Genomic DNA, 19,717 nt, shown 5'->3' on the forward strand with positions numbered 1-19,717 from the left:
TTATTTTCAGGCTGATTGCCTCTGTCGGGGGGAATACAGATATACTTTTTTCATATTTTCCCCTTATGACAATAAGTTGTTTATCATTAACTCCTCAGCTGTATTGATCCTAAATAAAATGAGAGCCTGCCCCCCCCCCCCCCCCCCCAAAAAAAAATCCTCTTTTAAGGATTTGGTAATGAATGGGTACAAAAGTAGCTTCATTCAGCTCCCTCCTCCTTTCGCCGAGCCCTCCCTGCCCATTACAATTCAGGACCCCCTCCCCCCAAACACACACACACATTAACGCACATTAACACACACACACCCCTCCCTGCCCGCCCCCTGAAGCACACAGGCAGGAGGTGGGTGGGTTTCCCCAACTATTTAAGGAGATTCCAACAGATGGTTGAGTGACTTTCCTCCTGGGGACACTTTGCTCTTTTCCCAAACTTCTTGTCTCCTTCACAACAGACTGGGCTACTTTTGTTTTTCCTTTTCCTTCCCCCAAAATATTTTTTTTAATTTTACTCCTGAGCTTTTTCAGAATTTTTTTTCCCCTTCTCTTTGGACCCCAAAAACTTCTGTGCTTAATATCCTTGTGAGATCAGACAACAGCTCATTGACTCAGTGAGGACGGTGGAGCTAACCATGCCCTCCGACTTTCTAACACCTTTCCTGGAACTAGATGAGGAGTTCTGCAAGGTGAGAGAGACCGATCAAAAACCTTTATATATGTGTACCAGCATGCCTGAAACACGATCAGCTTGTGCCTATACGAGCTGAATTAGGAGTAAATTATTAAGCTCATTTATTTGTGTTAAAAACATAAAGTGATGAAATGCTACAAATTTATTGTCTAATTTAAAGCATGAGTGTGGTTTAAACTTTAATATTTTGTAGAAAATTCAGATTCAGATGGTGTTAAAAGCTGTTCAATCTTTAGTTGTGTTATGTTGTAACTTTACAGTGTCACGTGTTAACTTTTTCAGATTTTGGGGGCTTCATTTAATATTTTTTTTTGCAATTTTTAAATGTTATTTAATGAAACAGTGACAGGAAAACAGGCTGTTTGCTGTTTCTTTTAAATTATGTGTTATTTTTAAATTGGTTTTTTTTTTGTGCAACTTTAGAGATGTTTGAGCAAATCCAATTTATAAGACCTCTGGCTTTAGCTGCAACTCTAAAATCTCCTTTCAGCTCGCCTTGGCCCTGCAAGCCCCGCTCCAGAGCTCCAGGAATGCACGGCACTCATCTATTCTTCTCCTCTCTCCTTTTGTGCAACAGAATTTCCGCAGCCTGGAGGCGACAGATGGCTCGTCTACCAGCTCCCAGCAGCAACGGCAGCAGCACAGTCAAAGGGTGCTCGGCTTCCAGCGACGTCACTCTCTCTGCCCTGTGACCCTCCCAAACTCCAAGTTCAACAGCAGCAGTTGTGAGATGACCGAGTCAGCCTGTTGGGGCCTAAATGTGACCTCCAACCAGCAGTGGAGCAGGGAGGGTCAGCTTCCCCGCTCCTCGCTCAGCCACATCCCCTTCAGAGTTGACCGCTCAGTCAGCATGATCGAGGGCAACAGTTTGGGAGGGAGAGAGGACAAAGCAGCCAACTTGTCCCCACCACTGCTACTCCCCCCACCTGGCCTATGCATCAGTAACACCTCCATCTCCTCAGCTGCTTCCTCCAGACCCACGCTGCCTCCACCACCACCACCACACATCTCCACTCGATACAAGACGGAACTGTGCCGCACATATGAGGAAAGCGGGGCCTGCAAGTACGGTGCCAAGTGCCAGTTTGCTCACGGCATGGACGAGCTGAGAGGCCTCAACCGTCATCCCAAATATAAGACGGAGCCCTGCCGCACGTTCCACACCATAGGCTTCTGTCCATACGGTGCCCGCTGCCACTTCATTCACAACGCGGATGAGCTCAATGCCGGCAATGCTGCTGCGTCTCCACAGAAGCAGAAGCTCAGGCCTCCTCTGCTGCGCCACAGCCTCAGCTTCGCAGGCTTCTCCTCCTCTCCGCAGACCTTCCAGCCAGTAAAGGAGTCACAGCCTTGCTCCTTCCTTTTCACCAGGGCCTCCTCTGTCTCTCCTCCTCCGTCCTCTGTAGGAAGCCCTGAGCTCCTTTCCCCTCTCTTTCCCGAACCCGGCCCACTGAAGCATTACCCCTTCCCCTTCTCTGGCATCGGTGACCTGGCTGGTGACAGCGGTGATTCAGCTCTGCGCTTCTTCGCCGTGACCGATTCTGTCAGCGCCCGGTGTCCCACCTCAACTTTCACACCCAAAAGCCTCCCTTACCTCCTCCCCCAACAGCCTCCAGCCTCCCTGAATGCCTGTCCCAGCCTTCAGCGCTGCTCCTCAGCTGACTCCCTCTCTGAAGAGGGCTACACATCCTCCTGCTCCCTCAGCTCTTCCTCCAGTGGCACAGAGTCACCGAGCTTCGAGGGCCGACGACTACCCATCTTCAGCCGCCTTTCTGTTTCAGATGAGTAGGGAAGGGTTTTACTGTAGGGCTGAATTTAATCAGGGATATATAGTCTAATAGTTTTAACTCTATGTGGCCAGTATATGATGTTGGTCTTTTCACAAAGAATTAAGACATTGGGTTTTCTGTTCCCTCTTAAATCCAGCAGAGTACCTATCTTTGTGCATATTGCATTTTTCATCCAAGCAGTTGTAGCGCTGCTCAGTGTTCGTCCAGTTTAAGCTGACTTTTCCTTTTTTTAAGCTTGTTTTTCATGCCGTTGTTACTGCTGTATACTGTTGTATACCCATTTTTAGGGACTACTCTGAGGGTTCTTCACTCAGCTCAGCAGTCATCCGTGTGCTGTTCCTGCTCAGAGGGGAGTTCTGTGTGAGAATTCCCTGTACCCTTATTTATGAAGGAATTTAACATTAGTGCTGTTCGCTCTGTACTGTTGGGTTTATTTGCAGGTCAGTTTCAACAATGCAAGCCTACAGCACTTCTCCAGTCATATTTTGGGCAGTTTAACTGTAATTCTTTCCAGCTTCTTGTCCAAGACGGTTGAATAACTGTATGCTGCCACTGACTGATCAATTGATTGTATGTCAGCTACTTTAAATGCTTTAGCAACAAAATCTAGCCCAGGTGTAGGCATCCCACTGACTCTAGTTACCAAAGTTAGAGTTCTCCTAACCTACTAGTACTGCTAGCCACGGCAGGTGATACACAGTGTTATAATTATTACTATAGCCTAACACTTTTTTTTAGCCATATTTATTGCTTTGTGTACGATTTATTGTTCATGTCATGTTTGCTTTGTGATTGTGTTTATGCATTCTTAATAATGCCTGAGAAATTATGCTTTACTTATGCATTCATTTTGTCCATCTGCTTGGTTTTACACTTTCCAGTAGCTTTAAGAAGGCTTGCGGAGAGGAGAGGGAAGGAGGACGTGAAACATTTTGGCATTCTGTATTTATGTTGCCTTACTGGCTTATAGGCCTGACAGAAATCAAGACTCGCTGAGCTTTCACGCCACAAGCAGTGCAGTGCCTTCTCCAGCATCCTCTGCCATTTGGTGTCGGTGTGAGCGCACAGCGAGTCTACTCTCCTCTCTGTTAAGCCTCACGTCCTGATTCACGTAACATTTTCTTCAACTGATAAATCCTGTTAAACATAAAGCAAAACAAGACTTTGATGTGAGCCAGCAGTGGCAACTAAAAATGTCGGTACTTTATGAGATACACCAAAACCACCAAGAGAACGAAAACATCTTTTGTAATGTGTGAAAAGTGCGGTGATGTCCTGCACATGAGGACCGTTGTGTCTCGTGGTCAAAATTTTTTATAGTTTGTTTTATAGTTGACTTTAATCTATCCGAGTTGGTTTAATGACAATGTGTTTGGTTGACCTCTGTTGCACGCTAGCTTGCCAAGTCTCTGAGCGGCAGGTGAAATCACGCGAGTTTAAATAAAATTTAGGCCAGATTGAAATTTTTTTTTTGTTCATGAAAATTCTCTGACCTGTCCTGAGTCCAGAGAGGCTTCTTGTTGCTGTAGCTTGTTGCTGGCTTGACAGCGAGCTGTTTTTGTAACTTTTAACTTAAAGTCTTATTTATTTTGATTTTCAAAGCAGAACCTATATTGTGTTGTTGGATAATGCGTGTTTTGATTTACATAATTTAAGTGCATCTATTGTTTACATTCCATGGGTTATGTTGATATGCTAGCTCTTTATCTTAATATATATGTCCACCTTTATTTCAAAATAAAAGTCCTTGAAAAAATAAGAATTCTATCTTGAATTTCATTATACTTGTTTCCTTTTGTTACCATACCTTCTTAAGGTCAGAATCTAAGAATTAGGTCAATTATTTAATATGTAAACTATGATTACAAAAAGCAAAAAGTAGCCCATTAACCTTTCTCCCACATAAACACGTAAACTCTTACTTCACTTCACCAACATTTCCAGTAGAATTCTCACATCCATACATCAATCACAACAAAAAAACTTTAGTTTTTTAATCCCTTTTCCCATCTTTATATTCAAACATAAAAACAGGTGATGCAAATATTAAAGAGCTTTAGTGCTGAATAACACTCAGAAGAAGCAACTGGAAAAAGGCTTACACCTTCAGTGTTTGTTTTTCTGCATAAAATTTGAGCAACTGAGGAGAAATTCCTCCTGAGTTAAAGGCAATGGCAAAAATAAAAGCACATGTTGAGCAGGAAATCAATAACTCAAATGTTCGTTTTTGGGCAAAGCTTTCCCACGAGCATCACTTTAAGATCCTGCCACTGTTTTTAGAGCTTTTACAATCATCTGTGTTTCATTCACAAACAAAAGGAACAAAGATTAACTCTTTCTCCTACTTGTGTTTAGGGAATCTCCCAGCCCTCCCCTCTGTGTGCGTGTTTATGTGTGGGAGTGTGTTCTGTGGGAAGGGGAGTGAGTTTTGTTGCAACTCGTCTGAACAGACCAATTTAGAGTGAGTGACACTGGGGAGAATGTTTGGGCAACAGATGCTCGAACAAAGACTTCCCAGAACACAATGGGGCACTGAGATACTTGTGACTGATTTCCATCTATTCACACAAAGTGGAGCAGAAGTTGAGGTCCTCCCCTCTCTCTCTTTCTCTCTCCGTCTCTCACTCTGTATATATGTGTGTGTATTAAACTATTACTGTAGGGAAAAAATGCCTGAATTCAAAACAATAAAGCAAAATATACAGAAAAAAATCAATACTGATCCATTTTTAATGAGATGATTACATACTTCTTTTTTCCCTGCACAACATTGTGCTGCCCCGGACCTCATATGTTCTTCATACAAGCTGTTATTATAACCTATGGTTAATATTAAAGGCACAAATGGCCACATTTTGATGATTAAAAAATAATAATAATAATATTTATTTATTTTTTAACAATCCCATATTTTAATGATCACTGTAGACAGGGTTGAACTTTTCATGCACAATATGGCGAATTTTGTAAAATGTCTATCCGGTGTTTCGTAACACTAACCAAGTAGTTTTGATAGTAAAAGTTACCAAACAGTGAATGAAACACAAGTGCTGATGACACATGGCACTCGAATGATCCTAAATAGAAATCAGTGACAGAATTGATGGAAGTTATCTAAACTTCCTCTAATTCTAAGAGTTAAATAGTGATCACATTGACACTCTGGACTGAGATGCTAATGAGGCTAGAAGTGTGAAACGTTGTGTATGTAACGTACAAATACAGCAGTTTTATTTATCTTTTTGGGCATTTAAAAAAGCTGTCTCACAGACATTGTCTGCATGGCTCCAGAGTGGCAGAAGTAGTTTATAGAAGAACTTTGTTCCAGATAAAACTTTGCATATGCACTGCAGCTCCAGCGCTTACTTTACATTTTCCAGCTGAGCCCTATGTAAGAGCATAACTGTAACTGTGTGATACTGAGCATTCAATGGGTATTAGCCTGCCAGATCACACAAATTTAGTGTGATGATAGACGGAGCCCATTTGAGAATAGAGATCATAACTGTCCAGAAAACTGGGCATCGTGTGTCCTGCAGCCTACAAATACTTCCAGAAATGAAAACACACCTGACGGGCTCAACAGGGCCTGATTTGTGATTGTGTTCATATTTGAAAAGCACGGTGTGTTGGTGATACTTCATTTCCACATAGTTATCGTTGTCATCTTTTAAGTGGAAACACTCAACTCGGTCCTTTCAGACAGACTTGAGTCATTCTGGTGCATTATTGCAGCTTAAACCACAGAACCTGCTGCTACACCTGAATCACCTGGTAGAATTAAACAACTAGAATTAAACATGCAATCTCAGTCCAAGTTAAAAAAAATTGGTTTTTCTTTTCATTATTCCCGCTCACATTCTCAGCCTAGTCACATTCACATGTGGGTCATTGGCAGGGTAAAAAATAATCGTATATTGGATATTTTCTTATGTTTCTGTCCTTTAAAATTATATGAGGGAGCTGGGGATTTCTCTCTCTCTCTGCATGTGTGTGTGTGTGTGTGTGTGTGTGTGTGTGTGTGTGGGCATTCAGCAGTGGGCTGGCTGAGGATTTCCCTCTGGTAAATGAATAACAGTAAAGTGAGGCAGGAGCAGGCTCCCACAACCCCCAGGGCTACTTACCATTCAATACCCATGGCTGTGTGTGTGTGTGTGTGTGTGTGTGTGTGTGTGTGTGTGTGTGTGTGTGTGTGTGTGTGTGTGTGTGTGTGTGTGTGTGTGTGTGTGTCTGCAAGACCTTAAAAAGGCCAAGGGCCATCCCTGTGCAGCCCCTCAATCCCTCCCGCCCCTCCTGGCCACGAAGCCCCTTTGTGTGTCCCTGCTTTCCGTTTTCAGTCTAACATCTGTATGCTAATGCAGCTGAATGGGAATAAACTGGAATCAGCCTGGGAGCGAGGGTGAGGGGTGGCTTCCCTGTGTGTGGACAGATATGGGTGGATAAAGTGATTTGGGAGAATTCAGCAGCAGGGAAGGGTTTGTGCTGAGCTTAGAGAGAAAAAGAAGAATTATTGGTTAACGGGGGAGCTTAGGAGGGAATGGATGGGCTTGGGCTGTTTCAAGGAGGTGTCCTAATAAGCAGATGGCTCTCATCAAATACCCTGAAATGCTCACAAAAATTAAACAGCAAACTTAGATAACTTAGAAGCATAAATACGTTTCACCTGTGATGCTGAGGCACAACTGTGTATTTTTAAGTTAAGAATGTTATTTGGCTGCTGGAACTGGACTGTGATTTCAGAGGAACTGAGGCTCTCATTAAGCAAATAAATGGCTCAAGTCAAAAATCCATGTGGGAGGTAGATTTGCTCAAGTCATGTTGCTTCAGTTGCTTGAGACCTGACATTTAAACACCAGTTACTAAAGTGCTTTCATAACACTGAGAAATGTATGTTGACGATGGTTCTCGGTATTTACTTAGACTGCACATGTAGTAGTAGTAGTAACCCTGTAAAGCTGTGACAAATGCAATTCTGCAGGCTTTCCTTACATTTTCACTCTCTTTAGATACATTAGATTCATTGTCATTAAAGATGTTTGTCTGTCCACTATTTATCTTCTAAAACGGGAAAGTTTCCTTGAACTCATAAAAACTGGATTTAATATAACTTCTATATGATAAAATCCAAAGTGATATAGTAAAAAGATACAATTAACACTGTATTTCATGTGGCATAAAACAAGTCTGTAAAAAGCTGTTGCTAAACTGGCCACTGGAAGACTTCCTGGTGTCTTTAATGAGTATTCTTTTTCCATTCATAAGTTGTAGGCTGTTAGATATTTAGAATAATCAACTATTTCATCCATTTGTGTTATGATCATTTTTTCATCACAAAATGCAGTCAGGGCTGGACAAAAAAAATTTGCCCTTGTGACCCATCACTACCCCTCTCTCTCTTTCTCTCACTCTCTCTCACTCTCTCTCTCTCACTCTCTCACTCTCAGACTCAAAAGATTGCAGACTACAAACTTAACACACATCAATTCCAGTTCCAATTTTTCACCCCCAGAGTCCCTATATTTCGAAGCCTCTGCAGAATCAGAATCAAAATACTTTATTAATCCCTAAAGAAATGATGACAACCGGCATGCAGCTTGTTTCAGTTGCCCTGCCTTGATTCCATCTGATTCGTACCTCTGTAACAAAAAATCCTTAAGTAATAGTATTTAAGATGCAAAACCTCTGAGGAACATTTCTAGCTATTAGCTTTAATAAACACAACAAAAAGTGTTTTATAGCATTTGTGACTTTTCAGTATATTAAACAAAAGTTTCCCTAAAAGTTCGACCAAAACATGCTGAAGTCCACGGCACTGAAAATAAGAAGGGACAAATAAAAGGTCACTGCTTTAGTGTCCACGTTCCTTCATAACCCCAAGCATGTCAAAGTTCATAGTCATTTGTTCTCAGAGCCATCAGACTCTGGAGCTCAAACGGAGAAATCGATCCTCTAGTGTTCCTGTTTCTGTTTGTTTGTGTTATACCTCCTCACACATGACCTCCACAGAGAAGAAGCAAAGTTTTACTGCTTACTTAGAAATGCTTGAATGCTGGCCCCGGGTTATCCGTTAGACCTGGCACACTCTGGTCAGTGGGCCAACAGCTTTAAGTGGCCCCAAGATTCAGAGTTACAGGACTGTCCGGTTTTTACTAAGTTGCACATTGGAAACTTTGGAACAGCCTCCTCAAGTACTCAATAGTTTAAATGCATCACAAACAACATCTTTAGTAGGATTCTATTAATTTTAGCTGTATGTGCCTAATAAATGACGACTAAGTGAACATGTTCGAAGCAAGTGCTCATTCCTACCCGTAGACATAAACTCAACACACAACATTAAGCTAGAAGAGTGTTTTGGCAGCTCCCTCTACAGGTCCTCTTGCATTTTTCAAGATGTTAGGAGCTGCCAGTATCTGTAGGCATTACTAACCAGTACAGATATTTTGGTGAATGCATTTTAATACAAATCATTTTAGCCAACAAATATCAAACCTGTACCTATAGTGTGGTAAACATACTGAGCTTGAAATCGGGAATTAGGATTCATTTACTATTCTTAAACTCTACAGCTACAACAGCATTCACGAGACAAAAAAATGTCCTGAATTACAAATCATATATCTCAAGGTTTCCATGGTTATCTTTGTTGGTAGCGTTTTAAAATGAAGAAAGGGCAGCTGGCAGCAGATACTTAATTTCCACATTCAAGTCTGCAAAAGTGAAATGGAGAGACTTATTGGATGAGATGTAGGGAGGCAGTGCCATCTAGTGTACGCTTTAGTGAGGTACAAAATTATATGAGGGAGTTGGGGATCCTCTGTGTGTGCGTCATAAAAACGCAATCATTCATCTTCCAACTGTATCTTTCTGTTCTGGCTTTAGAATCATAGGTTGTTTACTGATCTGTACTTTGGGAGTCATACTGTTGTGATACTGGGGAGAAAAGGGTAAGGTTTGATAGACTAAACCCTTACACACATAACTTGAAAAACCTAAAGAGTGTGTGAGACTGCTAGCTGTGTTGTTCAGCAATAAACTCATCTACAAATGTGTTATTAAAGAGTGCCTTGTACTTCTGTCCCATTAAGCAACGGTTTAACAAATTTCACTGCAAACTATAGAAGGAATCTGGATTTAAATAGAACATAGTAGTGCAGGAAACACTAGTATAAGGTGTCTATGGAACCAATCTCCTTCAGCATTCAAAATGACCAAAGTGAGGACTACAAGCGTTTCTCTCAGTTGGTTGTGTTCAGGGAAAAAGCAGCTAAATACACTGAGACTGCTCCACATTGTTAGTGAGTTAACTCTGGATATCTGTAGGTTTGTCAAACTTGGAGTGAACAAAAGCAGAAAAACAGTAAAAGATGCAGACAGTGAAAGTCTGGTTTATTTCATGAACACAGTGAAACATTTTACAGTCCGTAGAGCAAAGTAGCATACATGATAAATAGATACACATAACACGGACGGTGAGAAGTAAAACTCGTCGTCTTACCACATGTTATATTCTGTAAACTTAAAATAAACCACAGAAATTAGAGTTTAGTGTTTTAAAGTCACCTATTAAAAACATGAGTCAACATTACTGAAGTGACACTTTAACGATGCTTCATATCACCGTCTTTATGATGATAAAACATGTTCTCTCATTAGCAGATGTCTGCGCTGTCACTTGTCATGAAAATGTCCTGAGCCAGGGTTCAAGCTTCCTCTTCAATTACCATTGATCATTAATAGGACACACAAAAGATTTGTCGCATTATCCCCATAAACAAAATGCTTTTATAGAAATCATTGTGACACAAATATTTAGATTCTTGTTTCACAATGTGCACGAACTCAAATTCTTTAGTTTCATAATTTTAAAGTACCGCAAAGAATACATTTATACCGTTGTATGAGCTACACTTCTTGTAAAAAATAAACTGATGCGTTTGAGAAAAGCTCCTGCTGTGACCTTCCTTCTGTGAGGGCACACACACACACACAGAGGGGGGAGATCATTAATACAAAGGATTGGAGCCGGTTTTTTGGATTTTCACTTGTTGTTGGCTTTAATATGAACAGTCACATAAAATTCATTCCAATTTTTTGCCTTTGCTTCAATTAAGATGTTTCTTTAAATCTACAACAGCTTCCTTTTCAAAAAGTTTACTGACATAGTAAAGAAGTAGCTAGGGAACTCAGTAAGTATGAGCAGCAATAGCTTAGGGACACTTTCTCCAATAAAGAGGAATTAATCATCTGCTGTTCATCAAAAAGTGTCATTAAAAACAATTCAGCAGGCCCTCAAAAAAAGTGCCATTATATTACTACTCCTGGGGATCCCACAGGCAAATGGGAACCATGAAGAGGTCACTAGAAAAGCTGCAACCACCAAGTACCTGCAGAGGGTCAGGCAAGTCCTGAGAAGTCAGCTGAACGGTAAGAACAAGATCCGGGCCATCAACACCGTGATCAGGTACCCAGCTGGGGTAATAAGCTGTTCAAAGGAGGAGATAGAAGCCACTGACATCAAGACTCCTGACCATGCATGGAGGGTTTCACCCCAAGTCCAGCACCCTGAGGCTGATCGCTAAGCGGAAGGAAGGAGGCTGGGGACTGGTGAGTGTCAGCACTACGGTTCAGGATGAGACAACAGACATGCATGAATACATCAGGAAGATGGCCCCAACTGACCGTGTGCTCAGATAATACCGCAGGAAGCAGAAACCCAAGAATGAGGAGGAAGAGGAGGCACCATCATGGAAGGACAGGCCTCTGCACGGTATGTACCACCAGCAGATAGATCCATAGAGGCTGGGGTCTATCACACCAAGCAAGACCCCAGGTGCAGGCTGTGTAAAGATGCCCCTGAGACAATCTAGCACATAACAGCAGGGTGTAAGATGCAAGGAGGCAGGGATACATGGAACGCCATAACCAAGTGGCCAGCATAGTATACAGAAACATCTGTGCCGAATATGGCCTGGAAGTCTCAAGGTCAAAATGGGAGATGCCCCCAAGGGTGGTGGAGAATGACCGAGCTAAGATCCTGTGGGACTTCCAGATACAGATGGACAAAATAGTGATGGCTAACCAACCGGACATAGTGGTGATAGACAAACAGAAGAAGACAGCCGTAGGGATCGATGTAGTGGTTCCCAATGACAGCAATATTAGGAAGAAGGAACACAAGAAGCTGGAGAAATACCAAGGGCTCAGAGAAGAGCTCGAGAGGATGTGGAGGGTGAAGGTAACGGTGGTCCCCGTGGTAATCGGAGCACTAGGTGCGATGACTCCCAAGCTAGGCGAGTGGCTCCAGCAGATCCCGGGAATAACATCGGAGATCTCTGTCCAGAAGAGCGCAGTCCTGGGAACAGCTAAGATACTGCGCAGGACCCTCAAGCTCCCAGGCCTCTGGTAGAGGACCCGAGCTTGAAGGATAAACTGCCCGCAGGGGCGTGCTGGGTGTTTTTTTTTTTATATATATATATATGTCTGTGTATACACCAATATTTTTCAATACGCGTGTCCATATTTATGTCTCCAGATTGCTTGTATAGTGCACTTTTTATATTGTACTCTTTGTGCGGCTTTTATTTTTGTTGCTTTTGTCTTGCACTGTCCACTTTTCTGCAATGACAGTGCAGATTTTCCACTTGTGGGACTAATAAAGACAGATTTGTTGTGCTTGTGTGCGTGTGTGTGTGTGTGTGTGTGTGTGTGTGTGTGTGTGTGTGTGTGTGTGTGTGTGTGTGTGTGTGTGTGTGTGTGTGTGTGTGTGCGCAACATTTACATTTGTTTACTTTGAGTAGCTCAGATCCAAGGCAGGCCAAAGCTATGTGTTACAACCTTCAGAAATTCCTGCCGTATCTATACAAAAGACCCACATTCACAATATATGGATACACAAGTCTATTTTATTTTAAAGTTTTTCAAACTTTACAGCGTTTGCAGATCCAGTGTCCATCGTCCCTGCATTTAGCACAGGTGAATTTCTGACATGTTGCACAGGTAAATCTGCTGCAATTCCTGTTGCAGCTCTCTTGCACCTGGCACTGCGTTGTCTTTACAGTCCCTGGCACAGCAGTTGCAGCAGCTTCAGCAGCCTGCCTCTGTGCTAATATTTCCTTGTGCTGCATGAGCCGGCAACGAATTTCCTTGGCTAGAAGACTCAGAAACAATCTTCTTTTGCCTGTCCACCCTGTACATGCCTTGTACAAAATGTCGGCATTCACCGCCGCCAGGTCCAGCATATTGTAGAAAACCACTACTGGCCACCTGTGTGTTGCTGCTCTTACGGAATACATCCGTGCCATTTGGTCCAACACGTCTACACCACACTGTAAAAGCAAAGAGAGAAAGAGTCATGAGTATATGTGCTTTTTTCTATAGGCCTGTATAGCACACGTCAGAAAACATTGTAGCACCAGTGACCCTGTGAACGCCTCCTTAAAAGCTGGCGCCAGGAGTCCAGCGGTCCACCTAAACAAAGGGCTCTTATATCAAACAGATAAAGAGTAGGTGTCCTCCCATACTATATATCAGAAAGAGAAGGTACGACCTCTCTCATAACCTTAGGACATGTTTGGTATGCCAGAACACTCTGGTAGATTCGTTGAGTCTGGATTGCAGACTTGCAGACCACCACCACCCTCCCCAGTCCAGACTCAACGACCTCCATCACACCTCTCACCCCCCTTTCCTCCTCCCTGAAACTCAGAATACACACTCAGGATGTGAGCCGACTGTTTCAGAAACAGAAGCCCAGGAAAGGCCCCGGACCAGACGGTGTTTCACCCTCCTGCCTTAATACCTGTGCTGTACAGCTGGCCCCCATTTTTACCCGCATCTTCAACAGATCCCTGGAGCTGTTCGAAGTTCCCTCCTGCTTCAAACGCTCCACCGTCACCCTGGTCCCCAAGAAACCCACCATTACAGGATTGAACGATAACAGACCTGTCGCCTTGACATCTGTGGTCATGAAATCCTTTGAAAGACTGGTGTTAGCCCATCTGAAGGACATTACAGGCCACCAGTTGGACCCCCTGCAGTTTGCCTACCAGGCAAACAGGTCGGTGGATGATGCAGTGAACACGGGGCTGCATTACATCCTGCAACACCTCGACCGCTCGGGAACTTATCCCAGGGTCCTGTTTGTGGACTTTAGTTTGGCTTTTAGCACCATCGTGCCTGAACTTCTTTCCTCCAAACTCTCCCAGCTCAGCGTGTCACCAGCTACCTGTCAGTGGATCACCAGCTTCCTGACAGCAGCAAGTGAGGCTGGGGGACATTGCCTCTGAAACTCGGTCCCTCAGTACTGGTGCCCCTCAATGATGTGTCCTCTCAGCACTGTTGTTCTCCCTCTACACGAATGATTGCATCTCCAAGAACTCGGCTGTTAAACTCCTTAAGTTTGCAGATGACACAACCGGACTCATTCAGGATGGTGATGAGTCTGCATACCGGCAGGAAGTTGAGCGACTGGTACTCTGGTGCAGTCAGCACAATCTGGAGCTGAACATGCTTAAGACTGTAGAGATGACAATGGACTTCAGGAGACATCCCTCAACACTGCTTCCCCTCACCATATCAGACAGTCCTGTGTCGACTGTGGAGATCTTCAAGTTCCTGGGGACCACCATCTCCCAGGACCTGAAGTGGGAGACCAACATCATCTCCATCCTCAAAAAGACCTAGCAGAGGATGTACTTCCTGAGACAACTGGGGAAGTACAGTCTTCCACAGGAGCTGCTGACCCAGTTCTACACTGCAGTCATTGAGTCTGTCCTGTGCTCCTCCACATTCGCAGTAATAACACCCGATTACGCCAATCAGAGGTCACTAAAATCAATACTGAATCGTGTGTAACTTTGACTCTGTAGTTTTCTCTGGTCCCCTCCCCAATCAGACCAGGAGTGACATGTTTAGCCGCATGTTCTCCTTAAATTGCTGGCTGTCTGAGTGGTGTCCAAAAAACGATGTGGGCTTCATAGAAAATTAGCAAACCTTCTGGAGGAAACCTGATCTTGTTAAGAGAGACGGCATCCATCCCACTTTGGATGGAGCAGCTCTCATTTCTAGAAATATGGACAAATTTATTAAATCTCCCAAAATATGACTATCCAGAGTTGGGACCAGGAAGCAGAGTTGCAGTCTTACACGCCTCTCTGAATCTTCTCTCTTCCTGTTACCCCCAAAAACCCATCTCCATAGAGACTGTGTCAGCTCCCAAACAGACAAAAAACAAACTAAAATCCAGCAACAAACAACTTAAACATAAACAATTACAAAGAAAGAACAATACAGTATCCACATCTGAACTAAAGAGTAAAACAGTGAAATGTGGATTATTAAATATCAGCTCTCTGTCCTCCAAGTCTCTGTTAGTACATGACTTAATAGTTGATCAACAAATTGATTTACTCTGCCTTACAGAAACCTGGTTGCAGCAGGATGATTATGTTAGTGTAAATGAATAAACACCCCTGAGTCATTCTAACTACCAGAAATCTCGAAGCACAGGCCGAGGGGGCGGTGTGGCAGCAATTTTTCACACCAGCCTATTAATCAACCAAAGACCAAGACAGACTTTTAATTCATTTGAAAGCCTGATGCTTAACATTGTCCACCCCAGCTGTAAAACTCAGAAACCAGTCTTACTTGTTATCATCTATCGTCCACCTGGGCCTTACACAGAGTTTCTGTCTGATTTCTCAGACTTTATATCTAATTTAGTTCTGAGCTCAGATAAAATAATTATTGTGGGTGATTTTAACATCCATGTAGACGCTAAAAATGACAGCCTCAACATGGCATTTAATCTGTTATTAGACTCAATTGGCTTCTCTCAAAATGTAAAAGAACCCACCCACCACTTTAATCACACTCTAGATCTTGTTTTAACATATGGCATAGAAACTGAACATTTAACAGTGTTTCCTGAAAACCCTCTCCTGTCTGATCATTTCCTGATAACATTTACATTTACAATAATTGATTACACAGCGGTGGAGAGTAGACTTTATCACAGTAGATGTCTTTCTGAAAGCGCTGTAACTAAGTTTAAGAATATAATCCACCCACTGTTATCATCTTCAATGCCCTGTACCAACACAGAGCAGAGCAGCTACCTGAACACTACTCCAACAGAGGTCGATTATCTTGTTAATAATTTCACCTCCTCACTACGTACGACTCTGGATACTGTAGCTCCTGTGAAAACTAAGGTCTCTAATCAGAAGTACCTGTCTCCATGGTATAATTCTCAAACACGTAGCCTAAAGCAGATGACTTGTAAGCTGGAGAGGAAATGGCGTGTCACAAATTTAGAGGATCATCATTTAGCCTGGAGAAAAAGTTTGCTGCTTTATAAGAAAGTCCTCCGCAAAGCCAGAACATCTTACTATTCGTCACTGATTGAAGCAAATAAGAACAACCCCAGGTTTCTCTTCAGCACTGTAGCCAGGCTGACAAAAAGTCAGAGCTCTTTTGAGCCAACCATCCCTTTAACGTTAACTAGTAATGACTTCATGAACTTCTTCACAGGCAAAATTTTAATCATTTGAGAAAAAATTACCAATAATATCCCACAGATGTAACATTATCTACAGCTACTCTTAGTACCATTGATGTTCATTTAGACTCTTTTTCTCCAATTGATCTTTCTGAGTTAACTTCAATAATTACTTCCTCCAAACCATCAACGTGTCTTTTAGACCCCATTCCCACAAAACTGCTCAAAGAAGTCCTACCATTAATTAATTCTTCAATCTTAAATATGATCAACTTATCTCTAATAATCGGCTATGTACCACAGGCCTTCAAGCTGGCTGTAGTTAAACCTTTACTTAAGCAGCTGCGCGCGCTCCCGCAGACAGTAATCATGATCACTGTCTAGCACAACACCTGGAGCTAAGGGGGCAAAACAATCGCATGAGTGCTGCTGTTTGACTGAGGAAGAATAAAGTAGTCGTGGTAAGCCAATCACATGACCACTTTAAGATGACAAAGCAACAAGGTGACATATACCAGTTTTTAAATTGTGTTGATAGGCCACGTAAAACCAGAGTCATGATAAACAATATATACGCGTGTTATTCCTCAATAGTTTCGTCACGTTTACTGTCTAAGGACAGCGCTAGCAAGCACTCTCTGCTTATGACCAAAAACCCCCAAAAAACAGGCGAAGTTTTAGGAGTGACAGAGAGAGAGAGAGAGAGAGAGAGAGAGAGAGAGAGAGAGAGAGAGAGAGAGACAGCAGAAAAAGAGAGAGAGCGAGTTTTGAGATGTGAGAGATTTGTGACGTTTAGCGTGTTTGGCGTGTGTAGTCAATGTGTTGTAGTGTTGTGGATAGTTTTGTGTTGTGTGTCAGAACAATGAGGCGACTGCGGTCTCCAGGTAGAAACAGGAGTGATACACCTGCTGCTGTCAGACCTGCAGGTATCAGGCTGTGATGTTCTTCTTTATAGTGGACAGAAATTATTTATTTTGGAGAGGCACAAATAATTTGTGTGGCATCTTATTGAATGCAGAACAGCTGATTGTTCTGTAAATAGTTTGAAATGGTTATTTAAAAAATCAAGGTAAAAGGTAAATGGCTGCAAATAACTTTGTTGTTTGCAAAACTTGTGCGTAGGATTTTAAAATTGACAATTTATATTTGCATTTAAAGTTATGAAATATGATTCATTAAACATGTTTGTGGTTGTTACAGTAAAAAAACTTTTTCTACTCTGATTTTTATGTTTTTTGTCTGATTTTAGATCAATTGTGTTAATACAGTATGTCGAAATAAAAACATGAATGTAAATTCTAATCTCATGTTCCATAAGCAGTTCATAAATCAGGATGTTGCTTTGAAGTTTTCTAATTTGTTGGACCGTCATGTGATCAGTGGCTCCATATCTGAGAGTGATGACTTTCTGAATTTCTTTGTGGATAAAGTTGATAATGTCCGTATGAGCATTGGTTCTTCAATACTGTCTGTTTGTGTCTCTGGGCCACCTCCCCCCTCATTTACTGTCAGTGTTTAACCCAATGACCATGATAAAATGAAAATTACCACTTGTGCAAATGACATTCTACCTGCTGGGCTGTTTAAAAATGCTCTCTCTGTCATTGTAGAGATATGCAATGCCTCTCTTTTAACAGGTGTGGTCTCCATAGGTTTGTAAGCATGCTGTTGTTGAGCTGATATTAAAAAAGAGCAGTTTGGATCCAACTCAGCTTAAGAATTATAGGCCTATCTCTAAGCTCCCATTACTGTCGAAAATTCTGGAAAAAGTAGTTGCAGATCAACTTACTTCTATTTTAGAAAAACATGAAATCTATGACAAATTTCAGTCAGGTTTCCGTAAAAGTCACTCAACACAAACCACATTACTTAAAGTCTCTAGTGACATTATCATGTTAGCTGACTCCGGAGCATCCTCAGTCATGGTTTTGTTGGACTTGACATCTGCCTTTGACACCATTGATATCTCTAATCAAACAGCATCTTGGTTCTCTTGGCTCATCTGTTCACCTGAGCATCAGGTACCTTGGTGTGATCTTTGATTCTGCCATGTCCCGAGAACAATACTCTCGACAGTTAATTAGGAACTGCCTTTTTCAGCTAAGAAACATCTCCAAACTTCGAACTTTGCTGTCTAAATCTGCGTTAGAAGTGGTTATTCATGCTTTTATATCATCTCGCTTAGATTATTGTAACAGCCTTTTCTTTGTTTAAGCAAAAGGAATCTGGACCGTCTCCAGTCAGTCCAGAATGCTGCTGCAAGGCTTTTAACTTAGACACGAAAAAGAGAGCACATTACACCAGTTTTACATTCATTACACTGGCTTCCAGTACATTTTAGAATTCATTTTAAAATCTTGGTACTGACTTTTAAAACTTTGAATTGTGATGCCCCTGCCTACATTTAGAACCCCACGCTCCCTCTCGCAGCCTGAGATCATCTAATCAAAGGCTGTTGGTAGTCCCCAAACACGTTTTAAAACCAGAGGAGAAAGATCTTTTAGAGCGGTGGACCCCAGGTTGTGGAATGCTCTCCCTCCATCATTACGTTGCCTTGATTGTATTTATTCTTTGAAAAAGCAGCTTAAGACTAATTTATTTAGATTGGCTTTTAATTAGATTTGTGCTGTATGTTTGATTGTGCTTGGGGGGGGGGGGGGGGGGTTGATTGTTTGTTTTTTGTTTGTTTGTTTTTTATGTATTTCTTTTTTTATATTACTGTGAACCACTTTGTGGTTTTTATCCTGTGAAGAGTGCTATATAAATAAATTGAACTGAATTAAATTGAACTGAATTGAATTGAATAAAGATTTACCTGAGCATTGTTAGGATTGATTGAATCTTTATTTTGAATATGTTGAAGAAGTTAAACAACATGAAAATAAAAAGAGACAAACGAACAAAGCAAAACAGAAGGAAAACGAGCACCCACAACTACGAATAACTTTCATGTTCAAAAAGGAGCAGGAGGAAGCATGCGCTTATTCAATCCCACCCCCTTTCCACTATCTAGTAATCAATGTTTTTTAATGTATTAATTATATGTATATCTATCTATATACATATACATATGTACATACACATATACATACATATACAAATATTCAATAACCCCAGTAACACCTCAAAGGATACACAACCTACAGATATATATACCCATACCAACATACCCGTGCACCTGCACACACACACACACATCAGCCTTGTGAAAATATTGGACAAGAACTCCCTATCAAATCTCTACCTCCTCCCTGTACCCTGCAAAAATCATTCCCTTGAACTGCTTTTTAAACTGCGCCATGCTCGGACTTTGCTTCATATCTTTATTAAGTCTGTTCCACAGCTTCACTCCACACACAGAGATGCAAAAACTTTTTAATGTTGTACAGATACAAGGATGTTTTAAATTTAATTCCCCCCTCAAATTGTATCCCGTTCCCTTTTAGAAAACAACTTTATGATATTGTCAGGAAGTAGGTTGTTTATTGCTTTATATATAATTTGTGCAGTGAGAAAATGAACCAGATCTGTCAATTTTAGAGCTTTTGATTTTAAGAATAGTGGATTTGTGTGATCTCTGTAATGTGTTGAAAATTTTTGATTTTTCTACTAAATAAAGATGTTTAAATTATTTTATATGCACGCTGCAAATGTGCTCATATGAGTTGGCACTCCGTCTTTTGATGGTCAAAAGCTTTGTTCGGCGTGACTGTCTGGACTGATATATAGTAGGAATG

At 41.7% G+C, this 19,717-nt stretch overlaps 1 protein-coding gene across 1 annotated transcript; it reads left to right on the plus strand.

Annotated features, from left to right (window-relative positions):
• The first annotated feature begins 384 nt into the window (after window positions 1-384).
• Window positions 385-4,212, plus strand: LOC113036291 (mRNA decay activator protein ZFP36L1). Its single transcript, XM_026192525.1, has 2 exons — window positions 385-684; window positions 1,267-4,212. The coding sequence occupies exons 1-2, from the start codon at window positions 631-633 to the stop codon at window positions 2,476-2,478; spliced, it is 1,266 nt and encodes a 421-aa protein (XP_026048310.1). The 5' UTR covers window positions 385-630; the 3' UTR covers window positions 2,479-4,212.
• Window positions 4,213-19,717: the final 15,505 nt, after the last annotated feature.

The sequence above is a fragment of the Astatotilapia calliptera genome, chromosome 14 (assembly GCF_900246225.1).
Source record: "Astatotilapia calliptera chromosome 14, fAstCal1.2, whole genome shotgun sequence".
Lineage (NCBI taxonomy): Eukaryota > Metazoa > Chordata > Actinopteri > Cichliformes > Cichlidae > Astatotilapia > Astatotilapia calliptera.